Source organism: Peromyscus californicus, unplaced genomic scaffold (genome assembly GCF_007827085.1).
Source record: "Peromyscus californicus insignis strain IS unplaced genomic scaffold, ASM782708v3 Scaffold_8__1_contigs__length_139910024, whole genome shotgun sequence".
NCBI classification, from domain to species: Eukaryota; Metazoa; Chordata; class Mammalia; order Rodentia; family Cricetidae; genus Peromyscus; species Peromyscus californicus.
In genome coordinates, this window is record NW_026294606.1 from 39,773,304 (window position 1) to 39,798,529 (window position 25,226).

The 25,226-nt window shown below is 45.7% G+C and overlaps 1 protein-coding gene across 12 annotated transcripts in view; it reads left to right on the top strand.

The window, feature by feature from the left end:
* Carmil1 (capping protein regulator and myosin 1 linker 1) overlaps positions 1-25,226 on the top strand; it is a 256,793-nt gene that overhangs the window by 227,292 nt on the left and 4,275 nt on the right. For 4 of the 12 annotated variants that reach the window (XM_052729001.1, XM_052729011.1, XM_052728999.1 and 1 more), the window contains 8 exons: positions 19-85; positions 654-850; positions 6,904-7,016; positions 12,039-12,462; positions 15,320-15,401; positions 16,493-16,705; positions 19,226-19,366; positions 22,115-22,264. In XM_052729001.1, the coding sequence (XP_052584961.1) occupies positions 19-85; positions 654-850; positions 6,904-7,016; positions 12,039-12,462; positions 15,320-15,401; positions 16,493-16,705; positions 19,226-19,366; positions 22,115-22,264 (1,387 nt within the window). Of the gene's footprint in view, positions 1-18; positions 86-653; positions 851-6,903; positions 7,017-12,038; positions 12,463-15,319; positions 15,402-16,492; positions 16,706-19,225; positions 19,367-19,898; positions 20,508-21,757; positions 21,783-22,114; positions 22,265-25,226 lie in introns of those variants that run through there. The other 8 variants (XM_052729006.1, XM_052729009.1, XM_052729002.1 and 5 more) reach the window with 6 other exon arrangements.

Here is a 25,226-nt window from a genome sequence, read left to right on the forward strand (position 1 = left end):
TCTCCGTCTGATTGCCAGATGACTCCCAAGTCCAAGAGGAAGAGCATCCATAGCCGAATGCTGCGGCCTGTCTCCAGGGCGTTCGGTGAGTGTGGTGCCAATGCCAGCCACTTCCTTGTAGCTGGAAAACATCCCAGCAGGGAGCTCACACTTTCCACAGGGGTCCACTCTATAACTTGAGAAAGATTTGGGTAGTTGGTGAGGGGCAGTAGACTTTGAGAGGCCAGGTATGTTTACTTTTTCCTATAATCTTGTGAGACTGAGGTAGGAGGATGGATGTGAATTGGAGGTCAGCCTGGGCACGTGGTGAGTTCCAGGCTAGCCTGGCTACAGAGCGAGATCCTGCCTGAAAAACAGAACAAAGCAAAAAAAATGGCTTGTACAGATTTCTTAGGGCTTTATTACTGCTCGTGGTGGAACTGGGCTTCTCTGTTCTTCCTTTCTCAAACCCCTTTCTCCCTCCTCCCCTGCCTTTCCTCCTCTCTTTTCTTTTCTTCCTGTTCTTGTTCTGTTTTTGAGAAGGTCTGAGGGTGTACCCCAGGTTGGCCTGAACTGAGCAATCCTCCTGCCTCAGCTTCCCCAGTGCTGGGACTGGGGAGTTTTCCATTATACTCTTTGCATCACCCTTTGCTTTGGGCTCTGTTTTATTTCAGAAATGGAGTTTGATCTTGACAAAGCTCTGGAAGAGGTTCCGATTCACATCGAAGACCCGCCTTTCCCATCAGTCCGGCAGGAGAAGCGAAGCTCGGGGTTCATTTCTGAGCTGCCCTCAGAGGAAGGCAGGAGACTGGAACACTTCACCAAGTTACGGCCCAAGCGGAACAAGAAGCAGCAGCCCACACAGGCAGCGGTGGGTGTCCACAGGCCTCCTCAGGCCCCTCCTTTCCTCCACCTCCTAAAGGTTCCAGAACTGTAAATAGTACCACTAACTGGGGATGGAATAAATGTTCAAATATGTGAGCCTACAGGGGCATTTCTCCTTTAAACCATCACAGAGATGGAGACAGATGAATCCCCAGAAGTCCTTGGGCCTGCTAGCCTGGCATATGCAGCAGCAGACAGCAAAGTGACTCTGTCTCAATGAAGGTAGTGACTGACACCTAAGATTGCCCTCCAACTGCTGCGTGTATGCTAGCACTCACATATATGAACATGCATGTACATACAAAAGAAAGAAGAGGTCCTCGGCTCTCTGGTCTGGCCTTTGCTGCTGGCTGATTCCATGTGAACCCATTTCCAGAGCTGCTGGAGCCCATTTTTAGGTTTCTTAGTGGCTTTACTCAGCAGGTCTGCATAAAGAGGATGATTGGACCACGGGCCTGAGTACAGGTGTCTGAGATGGTCTGCACTTGGCTTTGCTGTGGGGAGGCCTTTTGCTCCACCCCTTGGCATTCCTTTAAAAACCCTAGGGCAGAGACAGTCAGGGCCCAGTGGATTAGGATCCAGGCCCTCCTGAGTCTATCCTGTATTTTCTATCTGTTTCTCTCCCTTCTATCCTTCTAACTAATATTTCCTGCTGCTTCTACTCAAGAGCACTCTGGGGAAATGTGGGACTGGGGAATGGCCCCCCACACAGAACTCTGCTTTTTCAGATCTGGAATGTTCTGGAACACCTCAGGCTAAGCAATTTCTAAACTAGGACCCTGTCTTCTCTGTCACCCTGCTTTTCCCTGTTTATCCTCTGTCCCCTGTGGGGTCTCACCAGCTGAAAATCTGGCTGTAGCTGGGCATAGTGGCACATCTCTTTAATCCCAGCACATAGGAGACAGAGGTAGGTGAATTTCCTTGAGTTCAAGGCAAACCTGGTCTATATAGCAAGCGTTCCAGGCCTGCCAAGGCTACATAGAGAGACCCTGTCTCAAACAAAGGAAAACAAACCACAGGCAAACCTGGCTGTGCCTGCCACTCCACACTACTACCACCCACTCAGTGATCCCCAACTCCCATCCTGGACGCTGGCTTCTCTCCATCCTCTTTTCTTACTGCTTTCCCTGGAGCTGATGATGATTGGCAGGTCTTTCCAATCTCCATGGAAACAAATCTTCTTCCAGGAAGCTCTCCTTGCCTCTTCCCTCTGGTCCTCCAGAGGTGACTGCTGCAGGGAAAAGTGTTTCTCACGGATTTGTACTTGGCACAGGGCATGTGACACCCACCATGGAAACAGGTATTTACCCTGAGATAGCTCTCATCACATATCCCCAGCTCTCTCCTCTTCACCTGTGAATTCCAGGGAGGCATGGCCTGTGACTATAGGAATGTGCCCGATGCTATGGGTTGAGAGTACAAACAAAGTGCCCCCAGGGTTTGATGGATACTTGGGGGTAGCTGAAAGCACAGAGGCTCAAGGGTTTCTGCACTTGTCCTCATGGTCTATAGGTTACTTTAGAAGATTGGTGTTTAGGTGTATTCATTTGAATCTGAAGAAGAGCTAGGCATACTTCCATAGTTTCCTTTCCAGCTTATTTGATTTTGGAGTCTTACCACAGCATTATGCAAACTTAGATGTATAAGCACTTATTGCTATTTTAAATAAGGGAGAGATGCTTATCAGATCAAGAAAGAGACACCTTCCCCTATGCTGGCTCGGACTCTGTACTCTAGATTGCTGCTGTGTAAATGGTCCCTCTTCGGCTATCACTTCTGCAATCATTAGCAGCGTTACTTCAATGAGAAATGATGGGTTCAGTGTCTCTGTGCCCTTGGAGAGAAACATTTTGTGGGTTTGTGCACTTGCTTATTCATTTTGCTTTTATGATTCATTTATCAAACCACACAGTCATGTGCAAGTTATTCTTTCTTCCTGCATTTAAAAAACTAAAAAGAACCAGGCATGGTGGTTCTTGCCTGTAATCCTAGAGGTTGTGAGGGCCAGGGAGGTGAATCAGGACCACAAGGACATCCTTCAGTGTACGTCTCCCTGGAAGCTAGCCTGGGCTACATGAGGCCCTCTGAAAAGTAAGAAGTACTACAGGGGAGCAGAGGACTGTGGTCATTCTTGGATATACAGTGAAGGTCCATTCATTACCATATGATTTCTCAAGGCTCACTGTTTCCTGAGTACTATCTCTTACAACACCCTTACATGTGTGTGGAGGGGTCACTCACATTTTCCAGGTTAGCATCAGGAAGAAGCAAAACCTGGAGAGAAACGTAACTGAACAAAATAGTTTGGGCTGCTTTCATTACTAGTGTTTAGTCTCAACAGTTGTCTGATGTGACCATCAGGTTTTTTGCCAGGCCTGTGTAGAACCAGCTCATCCTGAGTTGACCTTGGCATGTCTGAAGTCTGCCTTTGACCTCTACTGTACCACTGAGCTGCCCTAGACATCAGAATTCTGAAAGCTGAGGCTGGTTCAGATGCCCACATGTCACTGTCACTGAGCCAAAGCTAATAATGCTGTCACTCTGATTTTCATGCCAAAATTAACAAGATTGCATAAACACTGTCAATGTAAAAATGTGAACTCTCCTTTAAGGAAATAACCCAAATATGAGTGGCTATTCCTAGGAACATAGACTTGTGTACCACCATAGAAAAGCTTTAAAGTCACAGGAAAGAAGGTCACAAGTCACTGTGTTCACAAAAGCACAGAGGTTCATCAGGGAGGTTTTACAGCACTCTCAGCGTTAGAGCATGTAGAGGCATGTGGGGCCAGGCTTAGGAGACATTTAAAAAGGCATGAGGGAATTGGAGTAGATACTGAGGTTGACAGTCACTGGTTATCCAGAGGGACTAAGAGAGTACACAACAGCTTTGTCTCTCGACCATCAGCATTCCATCTGTGTTATCTGGGGTTCTCTGGATGAACAGAACCAACAGACTGTGTAGCTATGCATAATAAAAATGGATTTACTAGGATGCCATACACAGTAGGGTCTAGGCAGCTCAGCTATGGCCATGCTGGAGGGGCTGGGAACCTAGTAGCTGCTCAGCCGGTGAGGTTGGGTGCTTCGGCAGTCCAAATCTAGTGCTGAAGGCACCAGTGACTCCTGTCTACATTGGAAGGCTGAAGAAGAAGCTGGAGTCTGATGAGAGTGGAGGGTGGCAGTGGCCATGGTGCCAGACCGAGAAGCATCGATAGGCGCGGTCACCAGCAGGAAGCAAAGGCAGGCAACACCGGCCTTTCCTCAGACCTCTTTATATAAGAGGCACCCACCGAAAGGCGTTGCCTACTCTCAGGGTGCAGCTTCCCCCCCCCCCCCCCCCCCCCGTTAACCCTTCCTGGAAACTCCCTCCAAACATACCCGGAAGTGTGTCTCCTCTTGATTCCAGATTTGGTCAAGTAGACAAGGTGAACTGTTTCCTCTCCAGTTGCCATGTTCCTCCCACCCGAGGCGCAGCAGTGTGCAGGGTCTTTAACACAGAGGCAGCTTCTCCAGAGCGTCATGAAGTTCACAGTATGAAATGAAACACAGATGATCTTCCCCCCACCCCCACCCCCCAGTGATGGAAATGAAACCCAGGACTTGGCACATGTGGGGAGAGTGAGAACTCATCTGTGAGTTATAGCTCAGCATATATTTTTATAAAAAAAAAAGCACAAAAATTCACTCTTTGATCAGACTTCAATTGTGTCAAATTGCCAGTTATCTTTAAAAAAAAAAAGATTTATTTAATATATATGCAGTGTTCTTCCTGTATGTTTGCCTGCATGCCAGAAGAGGGCACCAGAGCTCATTACAGATGGTTGTGAGCCACCACGTGGTTGCTGGGAATTGCACTCAGGACCCTGGGAGAACAGCCAGTGCTCTTGACCTCTGAGCCGTCTCTCCAGCTCTGCCAGCTATCTTGTGGCTGACAGATACAGGCATCTGCCCTCCATACTTTAACTGTTCCCTGTGCTCATGCAAAAGCAAGATCTTTGTAAAAACAAGATTAATTTCTCCTCTCCTTTTTCCCACTTATTAAAGTATGTATGCATTCTCTTAGACATGTATGGTAGCTGGCCAGTCCTTCAAATTGATCTTGAGGCCATTTTAGTAATTTATATTTTCATAGACCATTGTCCATTTGATCAAATTGATCATTTACATAGGATTAGAATCTGAATTGCTCTTAACCATCATTAACTATGTCTCCCTTTCTCATTCCCTGTTTTTAATTTGTTAATATTTTCTTCTGGTTTTATTTTTTGAGACAAGATTTTGCTTGGTCTCTAAGCCAGCCTCAAATTCACTGTGTAGCCTAGACTGGCCTGGAATTTACGGCCATCCTCCAGCCTCACCCTTTCTAGTACTGGATCACAGGCATGAGCCACCATGCTCGGCCCCATTGCTGATCTCTTCTCATGCCTTCCAAACATCGTGTAACTGTGTCAGTAGTCGGTTTTCAAAGAATTGCCTTTCAGTTTTCCTCTACCTCCCCAGGCCACTGCATACTCTCCTGCATTGCCTTGCTTTGATGGAGTTCCGACTACTTTCCTTTGGGCGTCTGTCTTCCTTGCTTGTTGCGGTGGGAGGCATGCATGGAAGGTGTGTGGTCACTCAGCTCCCTAAGGTGTTCTCCCTGGGCACATTTGCTCAGTGTCTCTAACAGACCCACATGCCCTTATTTCTTTGTGGCTTACAAAGCCGTGCCAAATCCAGGTGTCTGCTATGCCCCCGAGTGTTCTGCTCGGTCACCCTGGTGAGGGAGATAAGAACTGCCTTTAACCTCACAGCACCCACTTAGCTTCTCATCATCCACAAATGAACCTTTCAGAGAGTACGCGTTCCCTGGAGGTGCAGGCACCAGTGACTTATCTGAGAAAGCTAGACAACTCCCGAGACGCGTGGGGTCCAGTCCATGCGGGGCGATCCCTGCTCTCCATCTCCAGCAGCCCTGCTGTGCTTTGCATCTGATGCTGATTCTGGTTGACAGAAGAGACTGGAGTCACGTCACAGCTCTTCCTTTTGCTAGAAAATGAGCGTTAACAGCATGTGCTTTTGGCCTTGAACTCCACTGACCTGATTCTCTTCATCGTCTGGGTTTGGGCCGCCCTTCCGGGCCAGCTCTACCTGAGCTTCCCTTTCACTGCTGCCTTTTAAAGCGCCTCTTGGGATATATCCAGCCATGCTGGGTGTCTCCGCTGTTCTTTATCTCTAAAATGGCAGGGGTGCAGGGGTGCAGGGGTGCGTTGCAGGGGCTAGGAGGTGCAGCCCAGCCCTGTAAGCTGCTGCTCCTGGGGGAGGGGAGGAGCTGCACTTTGTTCAGCTTTTCCCTCCATCTCTGGAGCCTCTATGCTCTCCATACTACTAGAGAACTCGGGGGGGGGGGGGGGGGGGGGGGGGCAGCTAGGAATTCTGTTTTCAAAGTGGGAAAAGCAAAAAGGGGTGAGGGGAGGAACTGAAGGAGAAAAATATAACCCTTTATTTGCCGGCTGGAGAAGGGGAGTGGTGGGTGAGGCCGCTAGAGGAAGCTACTCCTCGCTGTCCTCTTGACTCCTGGTACTGAGATTATAATTGGGTTCTTACTTTGTAGCATTTTGCAAGCATGAACTTTTCACAGCCTATTAGGTCCAGCCATACAAGTCCCCCATGATGCATTGCTTACACTACATTTTGTAAACCTGTTTCCTGGGTGAATGTGGTGATTCCTGCCTCTAATCCCAGCCCTAGTGAGGCAAAAGCAGGGCAACTGCCAGTTCAAAACCAGCCTGATGTACATAATGAGTTACAGGCCAGCCAGGGCTACTAGCAGAGATTGTCTCAAAACCTGTTCCCATCTACAGCCATACCATGCTTAGCACGTCTATGAACCTGTTTTTTTTCCTCACTAGGTTATGGTTCTACACCTGGCCTCTGTTCCTGTAAATCACACGGTCCCTATTGTAATGAGTCATGGCTGTGTTGTAGGTTGTTGAGTCCGACAGAACCGAAGGTACACTGAATTGACTGTGGAGTGAGGTCCTGTTTGTTTTGCAGATCTGTAACATCAGCATCATCCCCCATGATGGAGAACAGAATGGCCTCATGGGCAGAGTGGATGAAGGTGTAGATGAATTTTTCACCAAGAAAGTGACTAAAATGGATAGCAAGTAAGTTTCTAGTCATTTCATTAAAAATAGTATTTCATTCATATCTAAATGGCTAATGATTATAATTTATCTAGGCATCACAGTCTCATACAAGAGATTTACCATTTGAATTTATAAAATGTGGTCTCATTGGTGTTGCTTGGGAACTAGTTGGAAATTCAAACTCTCAAGCTCTTACCTCTGACCTGTTGAACCAACTGTGGGACCTGTTGCATAGCAGTTCATATCACGTCCAGACCAAACATCTGCTATCCAGGGGCTTTTCTCACACTCACCTGGAAGGTTCTGTTTCAGGGCAGTGAGCATCCTTTGAACTTTCTTATTCATAATTTGATCTGCTGGCAGGTTGGGCAGTTAAATGACGGGAGAGGTGGTGTAGGGCCCTCCGACTTACCCTATGCTGTGGTTGGTTTTGTCAGCTCGACAGGCTCTAGGTCATTTCTAGACAAGGCAAACCTCTAGGCATGCCTGTGAGGGATTATCTAGATTACGTTAATTGAGAGGGGAAGGTGCAGGCCCCCCCCCCCCATTGCTGGTGGCGGTATTGCATCCAGCCCCAAACTACATGAAAAGGAAAAAGCCAGCTGAGCGTGCTCCGCCCTTCTTGTATGCGTACAACTCACACGCTACCTGTGACTGCCTCTGTACCCTGGGCTGTACCCTGGAACTGTGAGCCAAAGCAAACCCTTCCTTCCTTAAATAGCTTTGGTCTCTGGGTATTTCATCACAAGAGGGAAAGTAACGACTGGGCCCTCTAAAGACTTTTCTCTACATTTCCTTATTACTAGAGTGTTGCTTCCTTAGAAGAGAGCTCAGTGATACTTTAACTTGAGCTGGGTGTGGTGGTGCATAGTCCTAGCACTCAGAGATTGGGGCAGGAGGATTGATAGAAATTTGAAGTTAGCTTGGAATACATAGTGAATTCCAGGTCAGCCTGAGCTAGATTGTTCAACTTAAAACACTCCTTTATACTGTCTTTATACATGATTTTTCTGAAGTGATTCGATCTGTTACTGAAAGCTGATCCATCTCAGAACAGACTCCAAGCTTGGGTTAGGTTTGTGAAGAATGCTTCACCTTAGAGATGAAGTTCAGGAATGCATTAAGCTTTGCCCATAGCTGAGGGCAGGCAGGCAGGAGAGCTAGGGAAGAGCTCCTCTGGGCTGTGATGGATGAGTCTTATCTATCCTCTGCAGGATGGCCAAGTAGAAATAAGTGAAGTCTCATATCCACGGCAGTGGAGCTTATAGACGCTTGTAGGCTTCAACGCCTGATTCTTGCTTGTCATTGACACTAGTCTTGCAGCTTAGCATAGCATAACTTGGCAGGATTCTGTCTTTCAAGACCCACCAAATATGTCATTTATTCATTGATAGTTTCCTATAATGCTTTATTCCCACAAATCAAATCCTGCTGATTCCTGGCATCATGCCTCTTCCCCACCCCCCAACCCATATACATCTTCAGGAGTGTTTGGTTTGGTGGTTTTAGAATACAAGGACTAGAGGGCTACATTTTCAGCTTAAAAGAGTCAAGAAACACCAATATAGAACAAAATGGAAAATTCGCTCATGATGAATTGCTGTCTACCTCACACAGAATACTGTTCAAGATCAATATCTGGGTCTTATTTTTTTTCCTTATCACTTCAGAAAATTTTATTGCTTTATATTTTGTTACTTTTTTATTGTTTGCATTGCTGTTTATTTTGTTTTTGAGACAGTTTCACAGTGTATCTCATACTAGTCTGGAATTTGCTAAGCAGTCCAGGGTAAATTGATACTCTCAGTCATCCTCCTGCCTCAGCTTCCCACATGCTGGGGTTCCAGGTGTACACTGCCACATGCAGGAACTTCAGAACCTTAGTGCAGGCTACAGTAGTTATTGACTAACAGTAGTTACTGATAAACACATCAAGACAATTGACCTATCTCTGTAATTACAGACACCATTGCTGGCTCTTCTTCAACCTAGAGTCTGTATTATGGGAAATGTGTGAGCATTGGGTGTGGACCACGTGCTCTGTCACATCTGCCCCACAATGATTTCCTCTCTTGATCAGGTGGCTTTGTTCTTCAGTTGTCTTTGAATGATATCTGGGTGCATTTGTCACATGGACCGTTTGTTTCCACAAAGATGTGAGTGCAGAATTCTGGTCATGTTTCTGTGTGCAAGACTAGATAGCTCAGCTTTCATCAACTGTTGGTGGGACCTACAAAAACTTGTAATTGTTTAAACTGCATTTTCCTATGGTATTATAGGGCATGGCATTAGGTAAAACACCATAAATTAGCAAAGAAAGTTTGATATTCAGTGTCATGTGCTCATACTTTTAAATGTGAAGTGAACTACAAGACTTTAAATAAAAATTCCCATTTCTTTTCCCGCTCCCTGCTCCCCAGAAGCAACTGGTGTTTATTCCATTAACTGATAACCTTGCTTCCACTTTTAAAAATACAATACTTTTTCCCTATTTTTCATTTTTCGGCTTCAGATAGTAGTTCTGTCAACATCTGACCCCTGAGAATGATAGTGTATCCTGGCTACTCTCTGCCCCTCCTGAATTCTCTCTCTCCTGACTTTCTTCATTTAATGGTAATTCCTGTTAGCTCACTAGTCAATGGTTGACTCAGTGTGCTTCATTATAGCCCTGTAAGTACCCACACCTGATTTACGTGGTATGCTGTGGTCACACTTCCTTTTCTATAGATTTTGTTTTCTCTAGAAGCTGTTCATCCCTTTTTGTTTACTTAGTTTTCCCACAATGCTCTCATCTACTCACTCCTTTAAGTCTCCTGTAAAAGCACACATCTCTGAGTTCTCTCTCATGTCCTCCATCGGGTCTTCTTGGATACATCTCACACCTGGGGCGGGGGGTGTGGGGGAGACATTCCCTTCATCCTCTGCAAGTGGGTCCCCTTCACCACATCCCTGGGTCTTATCTGCTTCTCAGTCTGAGATTTATGCCCTCATTTTGATGGATTTCCTCCTGTGGTTACTTTCTAAGGAATGGGGTGTTAACAGTGCATTTCTATTTCTACTTAAGATCTTCCATTTTGGGTCATAGTGTTGCTGGGTATGGAATTCTGAAAATACTGTTCCCTAATTTTCTATATTCTAGAGTTCTCCTAAGAACTCGGTGTCATCTTGAGTCTTGATCCTTTGTGACATGGTTTTGTTCTTTTCTCTTCTCAGGAAACATTTGGGATGTGTCTGTATTCTCAGGGTACCAAAATTTTATGATGCTGTATTCTAGAGGGGGATGCTGCTTTGTCTATCCAGTTTTTTGGCACACATAAAGTGTTTGACTCTTAAAATTTGTGTTGCTTGGTTCTGGAGCTTTTTTAATTGTTTCTTTTGTAAATCTCTTGTTTCCTTTATACACTTTCTGTTAAACTTCCTCTATTCAACCTGGTATTTCCTCTGTTGATCTATTAACTCTCATCATTTCTCTCTCAGTTTCTTAGTCTTAGCATACCCTCCCCACATTCTGAGGTATTTCTCTAGTTGTACTGTTTAACCTAAAATGTTCCACTTTGGCCACGTTTTGCTTTTATTTCTGTTTTGTGGCTGTGCTGCATGCCCTCAGCTGCACTGTTTCTCTGGTTGGCTCTGCAGACAGTGAATTTGGGGTGGCCTGGGCCTTGTTGACCCTGTGGCTTGGGAAGAGGAAACAATACTTGGTGAATTGGCTTTCGGCCAGTCCCGCTCTCTCTCAGCTTCCCAGTGGCTTCCCCTTGTGAAATGTGCCTGCTCTGCGGGTCTGCAGCCACTGAGGGTCATGTGGGAGCCCGTTCTCGGGTTCCTCGTGGCTTTACCCAGCAGGTCTGCATAGAGGATGATTAGGACCACGGGCCTGAGTGCAGGTGTCTGAGATGGTCTGCACTTGGCTGTGCTGGGGGAGGAGGTCTTTTGCTCCACCCCTTGGCGTCTTTATAAAAACCCTGGGACAGAGACAGTCGGGGCCCGTTGGAATAGGTTCCAGGCCCTCTCGAGGCTATCCTTTATTTTCTATCTGTTTATCTCTGCAAGATTCTCCGCAATAAATCCTTCTATCTAATATTTCCTGCTGCTCGCACTCAAGAACACTCTGGGGAACTCTGGGGGTGGTGGGTAAACGCCCCACAGGGTCGAGCTGCTCCTGGGCCTCCAGTTTATATTCCAGTTGCTCAGATCCGTGAAGCTGTTCTGTGCTCTTTGGACTTCCAAGTGGCGTTGCCTCTTCCCGACTGTGTGGTTTTTGGGTTTGTGTTTGTCTTTGGCTCTGGTTTTGGTGGAGTTTCTGGGGAGCTAAGTGGAGATCCAGTCTCTGGCTTTGAGTGACAGATTCCTTTTGGCACACTCCTTGTGTTTGTTCTTTTCTCCACTTCCCAAGTTTCAACTTTTTTTTTTCTTCCTGACAATCGATCCTAAAATTTAAACTTATTCTGTCTAGTTTTGTTTTTAGATACAAGGTCTCCTTTAACCCAACCTGACCTTAAACTTTATATAGCAGAGGCTGGCCTTGAACTCCTGACCCTCCAACTCCATCTCACAAATACTAGAGTCTCAGGTATGGCACCAGCACCCTGACCTTGAGTCTTTTATTTTGTTGTTTCTTCTGGTAATTCATTCCACTTAAGCAAAGATCCAAATATTTGCCAGGATTGAACAAATATGTTGGATTTCACCAATTACCTAATAATTAACAATGGTCAAAGAAGCCCTTTCTAGTATCCCCCAAATTGGGTAATTGCCCAATTATGTCTGAAGCCAGCCTCGGAGAAGCTCACATTTAAGCCTTTAATCATTACAAAGGTCTGTCCCCAATCCTGCCTGACTCCAGATTCGCTCATAATCTGTGTGCTTGGTTTCCTCATGGGTAGCCTAAGTTCTTCTGTCCCTAAGCACAGGCTTAACATTTTAAATGGCACAGAATGTGGCTGTTTATGCAGCGGTCACCTTCATGTTGGTTGACTAAGTCCTCATGGGACTTGTCTTCGTGGCCAAGCCAACGGTTTCTGTGTCTTGATTGTGGTGCAGGAGGTCATCCACACGCTGCTCCGATGCCCACGAACTGGCCGAAGGAGATGAGAAGAAAAAACGAGATTCTCGGAGAAGTGGCTTTCTTAACCTAATCAAATCGCGGTCCCGATCTGAGCGGCCGCCCACCGTCCTGATGCCGGAAGAGCTCTCCTCCCCAAAGGGGGCCATCCGGAGTCCCCCTGTGGACACCGCCAGGAAGGACATAAAGGCAGCTGAGCACAATGGTGCTGCCGAACGCACAGAGGAGGTGAAGACGCCGGATCCCCTGGAGGAGGGTCCGGCCGAGGAATCCGGCAGGGTTGAGCGCAGCGACAGCAGGGGTAGCCCGCAGGGTGGCCGGCGCTATGTGCAGGTGATGGGCAGCGGGCTGCTGGCTGAGATGAAGGCCAAGCAGGAACGGAGAGCAGCGTGTGCCCAGAAGGTGAGGAAGGGTCCCCGTGTCTGGGTTTGTGCGTTCGCTTCTCTGTTTTTATGGGGAAAGAGGTACTGAAAAATAGCTTGTTGCTGAAATAAAGTCAGTACTGGGTGATGGAGAGATGGTTCTGTGGTTGAGAGCACTTGCGACTCTTGTAGCCTGGTTCAGTTCCCAGAACCCACATGGTAATTCACAACCATCACTAACTTCAGTTCCAGGGGACCAGACTCCGTCTTCTGAACTGTGGGCACCAGATATGCATGAGGTGCTCATGTGTACACATGCAAGCAAACGCTCATAAAATCAGTTTTACAAAAAAAAAAAATGTTTTACAAATGTAAATCCTAAAGATTTATTCCTAAAGAATTTAGAGCCTGGATCCAGAACTATTTGCTTGTTTTCACTGCCCCAGGTCATGCCTTGTTTGTGTAATCTGTCGGCTGTTTTGAGACAGGGTCTCACACAGTAATGCAGGCTCACCTCAGACTCACTTTGTGGCCCAGCTTGTAGCATTGGGTGGCCCCAAACTCCCGGTGATGCCCCTGTTTCAATCCCCTACCCCTTCCTGGGATTACTGTCCAGCTCAGAGCTACACTCTGGAGAAATAAGCTTTGCCCCACCTACCTGTCTTCCCTGTGCTTTCGATTGAAGCCTGCAAGACTTGATCCCCAAATAAGACGGGCTTGGGTGAATCTGAGTGGAGATGCTGAGGGGGTCGCTGTAAGTGGCAGGACCAACACGCAAAGGATAGATGGCAGGCAGATAATCATTAAAGACCCGCTACATGCCCCATGAAGTTCAGGCTTCAAAGTCCTTTGCCATATTCCAGATTTAAATGGCAAGAGAAAAAGTCAGGGTCTCCTGTCAGAACTGCTAGAGTGCTGAGGCCACTGCTGCTGCTGTGAAGACAGCAGAAGACTGGTTTAGAAGGTGCTAAGTTTCAGGGACAAGGTAGAGGGGTCGCTTAGTGGTACAGTGTTTGCCTGGCATGTATAAGAACCTGAGTTCATTCCCCGGCAGAGCAAGGGATAATTTGGAAAAAGGAAGAAAAAAAAAACTGTTGAGTCTCCCCAAAGTCCAGTTGAAAGATAGTTTCCCTCCCTCCCTCCCTCCATTGCTGCAAGCTGTGTGGGACTAGAGAGCAAGCCCGCAGGGTCTCGCTCGATTGCACAATCAGCTCCACCATGCTGCAGTCCCAGCTGTGTTACTGCTCTCAGTTTCCTTTTCAGAGTTGTCTGTTTGCTTCTACAGTTCCTTAAAGGAATGCATCCTTGTGGTGATTATTAAGATAAATATGCCCAGGTTGTGTGCATCAGCCTGAGATCTGAGAAGTCCCCCAGGGAAAGGGAAGTTATGCATCTGTTTTTCTTGAGGCCTCAGAAGAAAATGGTTCTCCCAGTGGACCTTGACTTAGAGGAAGTGAAAGGTGGACTGCAGAGCAGATGCAGAGGACTCTTGTGTTGCCTCTTAACATCTGCTTTTTATTAAACTCTGCATGCTGTAAGATTCTGCAGCTGTTCACCATAGTTCTTCTACTATCCAGCAATTTGCCAGCTACAGATACCTGCCTTACTCTCCCCCAGGCCCTCACTACAGCCCAGAGTTGGGAGAGCCTACACAATTATCTCCTGTTGGTGCTGTAAAGGAGACATTATTGACCTTCACACAGAATACTGAAAAAATACTGCATCCCTACCACGAGCCAGATGCCTGAATATTTTATACATTTATAACAGCCAATGTTGTGTTTTCCTAATGAACTGTTTATCGCTGTTTCCTGTGATGAGCAGCTAATTTTGTTGAAAAGACAAGAGTTCTAGAGTGGTTTCCCATGTGTTTGAGATTGATCCGTAAATTGGCTCAGAGTGACAGATCCTTCTGGTTTAGTGAATGTGCTCGGTCCAGGTTTATGTTAATGTTCTCATAGCGCCATCTAGTGTTCTTTTCAACAGCCTCTGTTTTAAAAAAAAAAAATCTAAGCAATTACAATTTAGACCAGTCATGGCTATTCTACCAGAATAATAGAAGCTTTTTAAAAACTTAGTGTTAGAATATTTCCCGAAATGTATCACTGAGTCGTTTGCAAAGGTAGTAGGGTAAGCATCCGTGGTTGATACACAGTTGGCCTTGCCATTGGAAGAGCAGAGCGGGAGTCCCACAGGGATTTCATGGCCTGTTGCATGTCCTGCAGGCACCTGCACAGAGGGCTATAGCGTGAGACCCTCTTCTCTTGGGGTCATTTTTTCATAGCGATGCCAGATCATATGCTTTCTGTGAGAGAAGTACTGCTCAGCACCCCGAGAACCTGGGGCTGTGGTCCCGCTGAGAGACCACTCCACCTCCCTGCTACCTCCTAGTCAATGCAGTGAGGTAGTGAAGCTGCACCAGTGTGTCACAGGGATTAATCACTGTGCTGTGGACGCCATGTTGAACCTAGGAGTGGGTGGCAGATTCGTGCTTTTTAAATGAGGCGTGATAATCAGGCTACAGGTCAAGAGTGTCTACTGCTCTACCTGGTCACCTCAGTTTTGTATTTTAATTATTAATTGCAATTTTTTTCTTGAGACAGAATCTCACACTGTAGCTCAGGCTGACTCTGACCTCACTATGTAGGCCTTGGCCACAATCCCGCTGCCTCAGCCTTCCCAGTGCTGAGATGATAGGCAGGAACCACCATAGCATATTTTGGGGGTGTCGAATTTGAGGTAGTGCCCGGAATCACTGTCCCTTCAACATGGTCCCTTAACAGTGACAGAGTGCAGGAATAATCTGTTGTTATTATCTGCTTTATTGTTTCTTTTTCTTTTCCCTTATATCTCAAATGTGTTCTTTTTTTGGGGGGTGGGGGGGTCTTGAATTTTAGAAGCTTGTCAATGACATCATCTCCCAGGATTCCTCCAGTCCAGTCTTGAGCAGCACAGAGCGGTCGGATGGAGGTGGGACAGGTAAGCAGAGCTATTGCTTGCTTCTGATTTTAGGAGTCGCTTGTGATTGGAAAGAAAAATACAGATGAAAGAGCAAGTCTTCATGTTCTCCCCTCCAAGCTAACCCACCAGTCAGTCCCTTCCTGTCCCGGCCACCCCGGGGGAGCTACTCCCATCCCTGTAGCCATGATCTCAGGGGATTCTTTTTTTTTTCCTGATTTCCCAGATGGAGGAGATTGATTACCTTCCTCAACTTTTCTTTTTTGACACATTCCTAAATTGTGGGCATTCTAGTGAATGACCCTAGCATGATGTTTTGAACAGCAAACTCCACGTGGTGTGTGGAAGAAGGGCGGTGGTTTTGTTTGCCAGGAGGAAATCCTCTACTCCTGTGACGCCGATGGGAATGGAATCCCCCAGAACTGCTTCACCTGTAAGCCTGAGATCGGATCACAGCCTCAGCACAGCCTTTCTCCCTCAGCTTGTAGCAGATCCCTAAGGGGTCAGTCAACATCCAGAACAGAGGCATTTCCTGTTGGTGTGTCTCTCCAGCCTGTCAGGTCCCAGAAAGACCTGAAGACTTCAAATTCATGAAGAATTAGCTTCTCCTTGCATATGAATATAGAATTGTGCATGGTGCAGAGGAAGATTTCATATCTTATTGCAAGGATCTCCTAGTTCTCGTCTTCTGGAAGGAAGGAGTACAGCGGGAGACCCTGACTGTTGAAGCCATTTATTTAGCAAAGCAAGCATGTCACGGAGAAATTGAAGTGGTCTGTCCCAGAGTAGGCCAGCAGCCTAGCAGGCTCCACAGACAGGAAGGAGGACTTAGGCCTTTTGTAAGGCTCCTTTTTCCCAGCTCTGCCCCTCTGCAGTATCTGCCTCCTACCTGGTAATCCCTGGACCAGTGAGACCCTTTTGAGAGGTTTCTATGAAGAAAGTCAGTCTTCCACTAGCGTTGACTCTAAAAGCACACTGACATGGATGCTTTTGTTCTCAGGATCTGTGATGAGGAATGATAACCACAGCGTGCACCACATTTCTATATTAGGAAGATTAGTTTCATTGACTTTTGATGTTTAAAATGATTTTTGGACCACTTCTCATTTTAGTGCCCAAATTGTACCCAGGTCTTCCGGAGGCCCGCTTTGGTTTGGGAACACCAGAAAAGAATGCCAAAGCAGAACCCAGAGTGGATGGGAGCTGCAGGTCTCGAAGCTCCTCCAGCGTGCCCACCAGCCCAAAGCCCCCCCTGCAGACCCCCAAGCCCAGCCCAGGAGCCCGGCCCTCCATTCCCCAGAAGCCAAGAACTGCCTCCCGACCCGGTAAGGGCATTAGTGGTCTGGGAGTCAGGCTGGGCCTGGTCTGGCTGTACCCACAGGTGTCTCAAGTGTAGGTAGAATGTGGTAGACTCATTGGAGGAAAAAAAGTGGGCAGAAAATAGGAAGCTGGAACTGGAAAACACGTGAAACCTGAAGGGGCTGGGGACTGGGGAGTGCTAAGAGATTCAACACCAAGGCCTCCGTATACAAGAGTGGAACCTGAGACTCCCTGCCCATCAGGAAAACCAGCCTTAGGCATGCTGGTCCATCAGCAGAGGCTGACTTCTGAAATCAGTCTCCAGGGTTATTCAGACAACGCAAAAGGCCAGTTTAGGGACAAAGGCCGGAGAGCAGCACAGGCTTGTGCGGTTATCCACCATATCCTGTAGCATTCGGAGGTGTAGAACAGAATTTGGCACACTGTGGGCCTGGTTTGAAATAAGGTTTCCTCAAACGGTGCAAATGTTCTGCAGCTGCATTGCAGATGTGGTCGAGTATGCTAGGTACAGCCGAGGCCTTTGTGGCTTTGAAGACCAAGAGATGTAGCCTTTGGTCAGATACGAAGGTGTTTGCTGACTTAAAGTAGAAAGTCTTATAGAAGAAACCTTAAAATACTAGGAATTGAGTTCTGTCTTATTTTATTATGCAAAAAAAGTCTATATCAGGTCTTCTTAAAAAACTATTGTAAAAATTTTCAAAACATCAAAAGTTGAATGAGCAGTGTGATGAAATATCATGAACCTCTTTCAGCTCCTCTTCGCCTCTCCTGTATTTCCCCAGGAAGATCAGGAAACAGGGTAGAGATGCAGCCAGACCTTTGCCGTCTTCATCTTCACCAGTGCCATTATCTTCCTCTTTATCCTCCAATTGACGAGCTGAGGCAAGAGAATTGCTATGAGTCTGTAGTTAGCCTGGGCCACATAGTGAGTTCTAGGCCAGCTTGAGCTGCAGGATGAGACATATTGAAAACAGACTAAGTAAATGAAAAGCAGAAAGTTGTCAACAGAAGGACTGATGTTTTTCTGAGCTACATGTGTTTCTAGTTTGAAGTAAGGACAGGACTCATAACTTCTGACCTACTTCGTGGAGAATCTCGGCTGCCCAGCTGCCACTACCGAATGTAAAGAGAGCTAGATTCCTTTTATTCTGCCATAGGCTTTCACTCTCAACTGTGTTGTTTATCTCTTAGTGCATTTTTTTTTTTTTTTTTTTTTTTTTTTTTTTTTTTGGTTTTTCGAGACAGGGTTTCTCTGTGTAGCTTTGTGCCTTTCCTGGATCTCACTTGGTAGCCCAGGCTGGCCTCGAACTCAGAGATCCGCCTGGCTCTGCCTCCCGAGTGCTGGGATTAAAGGCGTGCGCCACCACTGCCCAACTTCTTAGTGCATTTTATATCAAAAATTAGGCTCAGAAACTGATAGGTGCTCTGATAAAGCTTGAGAATTCAGCAGTATTTCTAAGTGTGTCTTCTCAGTTCCTCTTCATGACAGTTCTGAGAGATACGGGGTCATCATGTCTGGTCAGAGCTGTACTTCTGTGGTGGCACAGATAGGAGACTAGAAGTGAGAGTGTAAGACTGAGGAGAGCCTGTGTTGGGCTGTCTTCCACATGCACGTAGGTGCACACACTTGCTTGAGAACCCCACACGCTGATGGGAAGGGCACACAGTTTAAGTCCTTTTGATTTCAGTGAAGTGATGCTAGCTTTCAGATAAGAGCCTAAAATCCTAATCCTGGCCATCTCTCACCCTTTCAGCTCAGGAGATCATTTAATCTTCTTGTAGGTCCAGAAAACAAAGTCCTTGATGGGTCCAAAAGCCCATGATTCCAAATTACTCCTAAGGCATTGGATTCCATGCATGTAGCTACATGAACATGTGTGTGTGTGTGTGTGTGTAGACACATGTGTGTTGTGACTTACTAGCTCTGACAATGGCATTGTGTTATATGCAGTACATGTTTCAAGACAATCAACAACTTTGTGTCTGAGGCAGAAAGAACCTGTGGTTCATTTATGGTTTCATTTTCAAGTATTAGCTCACTGAATATTTGCAGCATGGATTCAGATCTGTATGTATGTCAGCTTTTCATAGTTGTCCTCACTTTTTTCTTGGCTGTTCTTAGATGCTAATTACTCCCTTAGCAGAACTACACAAGTAAGTTTTGACTGGAAACATTCTGATAGTTTACAGAAGTAAGTTTGTTTCCAGTCAAAACTGATAGTCCTTACTTTTTTCTTGGCTGTTCTTGGATACTTCCCTTAGCAGAACTACAGAAGTAAGTTTTGACTGGAAACATTCTGATAGTTTACAGAAGTAAGTTTTGACTGGAAACATTCTGATAGTCCTTACTTTTTTCTTGGCTGTTCTTGGATACTTCCCTTAGCAGAACTACAGAAGTAAGTTTTGACTGGAAACATTCTGATAGTTTTTTTCTCTATGAGTCATCTGCATGTCAAGATTTACCTGGCTTATGCTTGTAGTCCAGTTTGTAGACCAGTTTGTTTTGTGTCTTTGCACCTCTGTAGAAGACACCCCAGACTCTCCATCTGGTCCGAGTTCCCCTAAAGTTGCTCTTCTTCCACCCACCCTGAAAAAAGCCCCCTCGGACAAGGAGCGCGATGGCCAGAACAGCCCCCAGGCCAGTCCCAGGACCCTCTCCCAGGAAGGTAAGAACATCTTTCTTCTAGCCCCATTCTCCCAAGGAGTGTCATTTCAAAAGGAAGACCTTGGTCCCAAACCTCACTAGTATCCTGGAGTTCAAGTCAACATCCCTTGGATTGAATATGGGACCAGAGTGGACACTTGATTTGACATTCTGTCTGACACATTCATGAAGAATGGAAAGTATAGCTGAGCCACCTATCCAAAGACCCACGTCCTCTACAGGAGTAATTGCCAGACACTTCTCAGTTGGGTCGCAGCATGTTAGGGCACACTTTTGAAGAGGTTTCTAGGTCCCGTTATTTATAAGGAAAGCAGCCCCCAGTCGGCATGTCAACCATTGCCTGCCATGGCTGAAGAGCAGCTGAAGTACATTCTTTGCCATCTTCGCCATGGCTCAGGAGCAGGTCACCTGCCCTGAGGAACCCCAAAGCTCACTGTACTCTCTGGGTCATGAGTAAATGTTCTGCCTTCTCAGAAGTGTGGCCCCTGTGTAGACACTCCCAGGGTGTCCCTGTACAAATGTGTTCCCCACAGGTCCCTACGGTGGGAATGGTGGTCCTGTGATTTACATGCTGCCCCTCAGGAACAGACTTGAGCCCCAAAACGGGGGGTAAGGCAGGCTGGGGTAACTGTAGCATCTTTGATGTTTCTATCATTTCCCCCACTTATTGTATGTGATGTTATGTCATTCTTTTAATTATTATTTTTATTTTGAGGCAGGGCTCTCATCATGTAGTGGCTGGCCTGAAACTTACTATGTAACTCAGGCTGGCTTCAGTTAATTTGTGGTGACTCTCCTGCCTCAGCCTCCCAAATGCTGGGATCACAGGAGCGAGTCATCATGCCTGGCCTTCCTTTATTATTTCAAATGCACAGGTGGCTTTGGGGTCAGTGTCATCCAGTGCTGGCCCTGCACCAGATGTGCCCTGTGAAGGGCTCTTAGCCCCATGTGCAGACCCTTGCTGTGCTTTGGGCTGCATCGTTAACTTTGTTTGCTCAGTGCTTTCGAATTCTGCGGCTTCCCTGGTACTGATATCTCCTGTTTTCTTTTCTTGGCAATAGTCTTGGGTTGAAGCCAATAATAGACACAGTTGCCTAATAGCCTTGTGTCCTAGGAGTTGAATAAAAATAATTAAAAAAGTATTATTTGTTAATATGTTTTGCTCTTCTGTCTCCATTCTGCAATTTTATTTTATAGGTGGAAGTTTCTCTCTCCTACTGTTTATAGATAAAAGAAGGTAGGGACTTGGCTGAAGTTGGTAGACTACTTTTGTTGATGAATCTGAAGAGGGGACTGGTATCAATTCTCATTTCACAATGAGGGGATAGATGCTGTACTTGGTATCACAGGCAAAGCTTTAGAATGAGTCACTATGTGGAGAAGAACCTTTAATAGTGCTGTTCAAAGCAAACTCCGACCCTGAGAGTCGGTCCTCCAGTCAGGTTGCCCATACAGTTCCTCTCCACTGGCACCCTTCTTCTCCTTCCATTCTGCAGTTTCTGTCTTTACCTCTTGCTTTTTAAGGAAGCTTTGAAAATGCCTGAGAGGATTTCAATGGGAGGAATGGGGACAGAGGTTGGTGATGTGCAGAAATATTCATCTTGTTAAAAACAATTGAAATGGGAAGGATTTACACAAAACAGGATAGGTGGGGTCCGGAGCATTGAGTTTAGTAAATTTCTGATTAGCATTTTTTTGGAAAATGATACCGGCTTGGGAGTGTCCAATCTGTAGCCAAAGGCCACCTGCACCCGAGTTTGACTGAGGATAGAAATGACTCCAGCCCAACACAAAATGATAAGCTTGCTATAAGCAATTGTGTTTTCAGCAGGTGTTCGTGGGTTTTTTTGTTGTTTTATTTTGAACTCAATTGCATGGTTCCCAAGTGTCAAAAAGTTGGACATACTTGATAGGTGATCAAAACTATCGGGAGTAGGAATGTGTCCCAGAACCTCTGGTGACAACGCATGTGACATAGGACACCATTAGCAAGCCCAGAGCTGCTGTGGAAAGTGAGGAATTCCAAACAAGGGAGCCATTTCTCAAGAATTAGTGATGCTTCATACACTTGTCCACCATGGGCTGATTGAAACTACAGAGCTCCGAGATTGCTTTTCCGTCTAGGTCCAGAAGGAGCTAGTCACCGTCATAGTACTCTGCACTGATGTCAGGCTGAAAATACACAAGGTCTGGGCACAGCTTTCCAATGTTTGAGGGGTGAGATTTTGACTTCAGCTTGTGAACTAGCTGATCTTCAACGGGGGTAGCAGACGTGGCAGCCACTCATGAGCCCTGCCTCTCTCTCCAGAAGATGTCCCTTTTGTCTCTTCCTGTTGTGTGTTATTTATGCTGGTTACTTCATTTCCTTGTTCTCTGCCTCCCTCTGGACTAGCGTGCCCAACTAATTTCTGAAACAGGTAAATGACTAATTCTTCCGGATTATTCCATAGTGAATGTGATTTTTGTTAATCCATCTTGGAATCAAAATGATAATACTGGGACATTTTTGTTACTACCTTTCTGGGGCAGGATCAGAACTCACCTCATTTTGCACATTTCCATAATGTTGGCTGTAGACAACATTCTGTAGACAACAGTGGATCTGCCCAGGACCAATATAAGTTCTTTGAATCCTAACTCGGGGTGGATAAGCTGATATTTAAGTTTTAATATTAATAATTTTAACATGGATGTCAACACATGGATGTATTTGCTACTATAAAGGGTAAAATGGACCCCTTTTCCTTAGTACTGCAAAGAGGAGATTATTTCAAAAGGCATTCAGATCATGACAGAGGCAAGCCTTCCGGTAGAGGGAAGAGATCTTCAAAACTCTACTCCACCATTGCGGAAGAGGAAGTGAACGCACCTGGGTACAGGAAGTCACAGCCAACAAATGGTTAGAGCCTTCAGTTTTCATCCCCGCTGCCCTCAAGCTGACGAGCTGGCACTAACAAACGAGCTTTAATTGAGTAGCTGCTGGTGGGGGCTGGATCACATAGTTCACAGATTGGAATTTTATTCTAGGGGGCAACAGGATGGTCCCTCCGCGGGTGGTGGGGGGATAGTAAATCAAAATCTAAAACCAGATTATGAGGAGCGCCAGGTTACCTTAGGGGTTTGTCTAGTCAAATTCTAGTAAGCATGAAAGTTAATTTTCATGTTTGGGGTCGTCTCTCTTTCTCTTCCTTTCTATCTTTTTTTTTCCCCCATTAAGTTTCCCTTGGAGTTAAACTAGAAATTCATAGAGCAATGGAGTATATTCCCCTACAGAACATTGATCTAAGATGTTACCTAAACACTGTGTTAGGGGCAGGTCAACAAAAAGCACCCAGTAAAATGCAGACCTTGAATTCCATGCGTGAGCATGGATGTTTGCCCATCTGTTACGATTTCACCTTGAGAGGCACTTCAGTGCGTCTGCCAGCATCTGCTCTTTCTGCTCTGTCTCCCGTTAGGCCCTCTGGTAAAACCTCCTCAGGTGAGAACAGTTCCAGGGGAGACTTCAGCCAGGGGTTACCCTCGGAGGCATGAGAGCCAGCACTCCTGACATAGGGAAGATGCCTTCCCATGACTACAGTGCAAAATTCATTGAAAGGAAAACAGCATGATAGAGGAAAAAGAACGTACCTAAGATGCTCGGCTACGTGAGATCTCCTTAAATGACATCTGCCCTTGGAGTGAATCTCTGTTTTCTGTAAGACTTTGAGAGCTTAACATGTGAGGGTATTTAGATGCCTGGGGTCAGGCAGGAGGCCCGCATTCTAATGTAGGGAACACTATGACCCTCATTTTCACTGAGCATTCTAGAATCCAAGTTGGTAAGAGTGGCCTCATGACAGAGAACTTGCTTGGGGACAGATGCAAGACTCGAAGTCCCTACTGATTCATCACCAGCAAGAACATCCAGGGCCTGGCTTGCAAGAATCCTATGGCTGTTTGCCTGCTCCTCTGATCAATTAAGCAGCTAGATAATAGGGTGGAGTTAAGGATGGCCCACAGCACAAAGCAAGGACAATAAGTCATGTGAGGATAGAGCACTCATTCTCTCTGGGTCAAGTAGCATCTGTCCTGGAGAAAACGAATGCCATTGGCCCTTTGCTTTTAATGGATGTGGTGGATGTGTATGGTGCTGAGGATGGAATGTGGGGCCTTATACCTGCTTAACAGGCTCTATACTGCTCAGCTACCCTTCATACCTGTGCTTCACTTTCAACTGATTCCCTATGTAGTACATGTATCTTTATCACAGAGCTGTAAAAATACTTCTCTTTACAAGAAATGTAGTTTGATGTTAGCAAACAAAAACAAAAACCAACTTTTAATTTCAATCATAGGAAAGTAAAAAAAAAATAACTCTTCATTTCAATTATAGGAAAGTCAGTGAACAGATACATTTGTGAAGAGCAAAAGAGTTATTTTTTGAGACTTAATAGGACAAAAATCTCTATTGCCTTTTTCATTAAGTACAAGTGAGAGTACATGGGTGTTTCTAGGTCCTGGAAATACACATTTTCAACTATTAGAGCCACTGACTTGCATCTCTTACTAACAAGGCACCTTGGTGCAAAAATAAGAACCACTAAAAGTACTTACACAGCACACAGGGTGCCCACCCCTGGGACACGTCTATCCACCAATAAGATGTAGAGTAAAAAGGGATGCTTGCAGGGATAGGCCAACTCTTAGAAACACAGTGAGAAGAATCCCTGTGTCTATCTCTGACTTTCCCACGACCTCAGTCATTTACTATTCTCCTTATGATGGGTTGGGTCAAATTTTGGTAGGATTAAATGGGACCATCTTGTATTAGCTTTTCTAGCTTGATTTCTGGAAATAGGGAACCCCAAAATTTTCACAGGTGCTTCAATTAAAGTAATTTCCGTTTAATACGTTTGTTTTGTTTTGTTAGTGCCTATTCTTCTCATGGTACCTTTACCTTTGAGAACGACATAGCCTCTGCTTTTTGAATAGTTTCTGGTTAGTTTGTTTCTAATGCGTTTAGCAAAGCAATTGACAGAACCATGGTGTGCACTCTCAAGTGTTCTAAGAGTAATCTTGGAACACCAAACCAGCTCTTTTAATTTCCCAAGCCTTATATTCATGAAACAAATGGCAGCTGTTGTTCTCAAAGCACGCTGCATATTTGATCATGGTTGACATGGTTTAATTGTGTGGCCATTTTGAGACTGATTTCATGTCCTTTCCTCTCTGGTTATAAGATGTGATATTTTTGTCAGCAAATATCCTATTTTCTTGACGAAAATAGCTGCGTTTGTTCGGCTTCGTTTGTGTCGCAGAGCTTTCTGTTTGTGCCCTCTGATTCTGGGAGTCCCTTCCTGTACCCCTTGCTGCTTTCCATAATCCAGCCTGCAGCCACAGACACTTGCCTGGGCTCACAGTCTGTGAGCTAGTGCTCAGCTCAACACCTTCCCCTGGATCCAGATCCAGGGTCGGTCCACTTCCTGTGTAAGAATTCTGCAAAAGCAGATAACTGTAGTGGTGTACACCTACTACCCCAGCACTTAGCAGGTAGAGGCAGGAGGGTCTAGAGTTCAAGGTCATGTTCAGCTACAGAGAGAGTTGAGACTAACATAAAACTCTATCTCAAAACAAACACAATTCTTCAAGAAAAATTTAGCAGTTGCTTGAGATTTTCCAACTATTGCTAGAAAGAATTTTCAAAAAGCAGGGCCAACTACAGAGTATTATTTTAAGGCAATGCCCTGTTTTCTCTTGGTAGATATATATCTCCCTGGAGTTTATGATGGGGAAATCATTTCCAAGTTTGCATCTGAATCTCTAATTCCAAGTCTGTCCGTGTATTTCAGAAGGCTTAAAATTTGCATATATACATATGC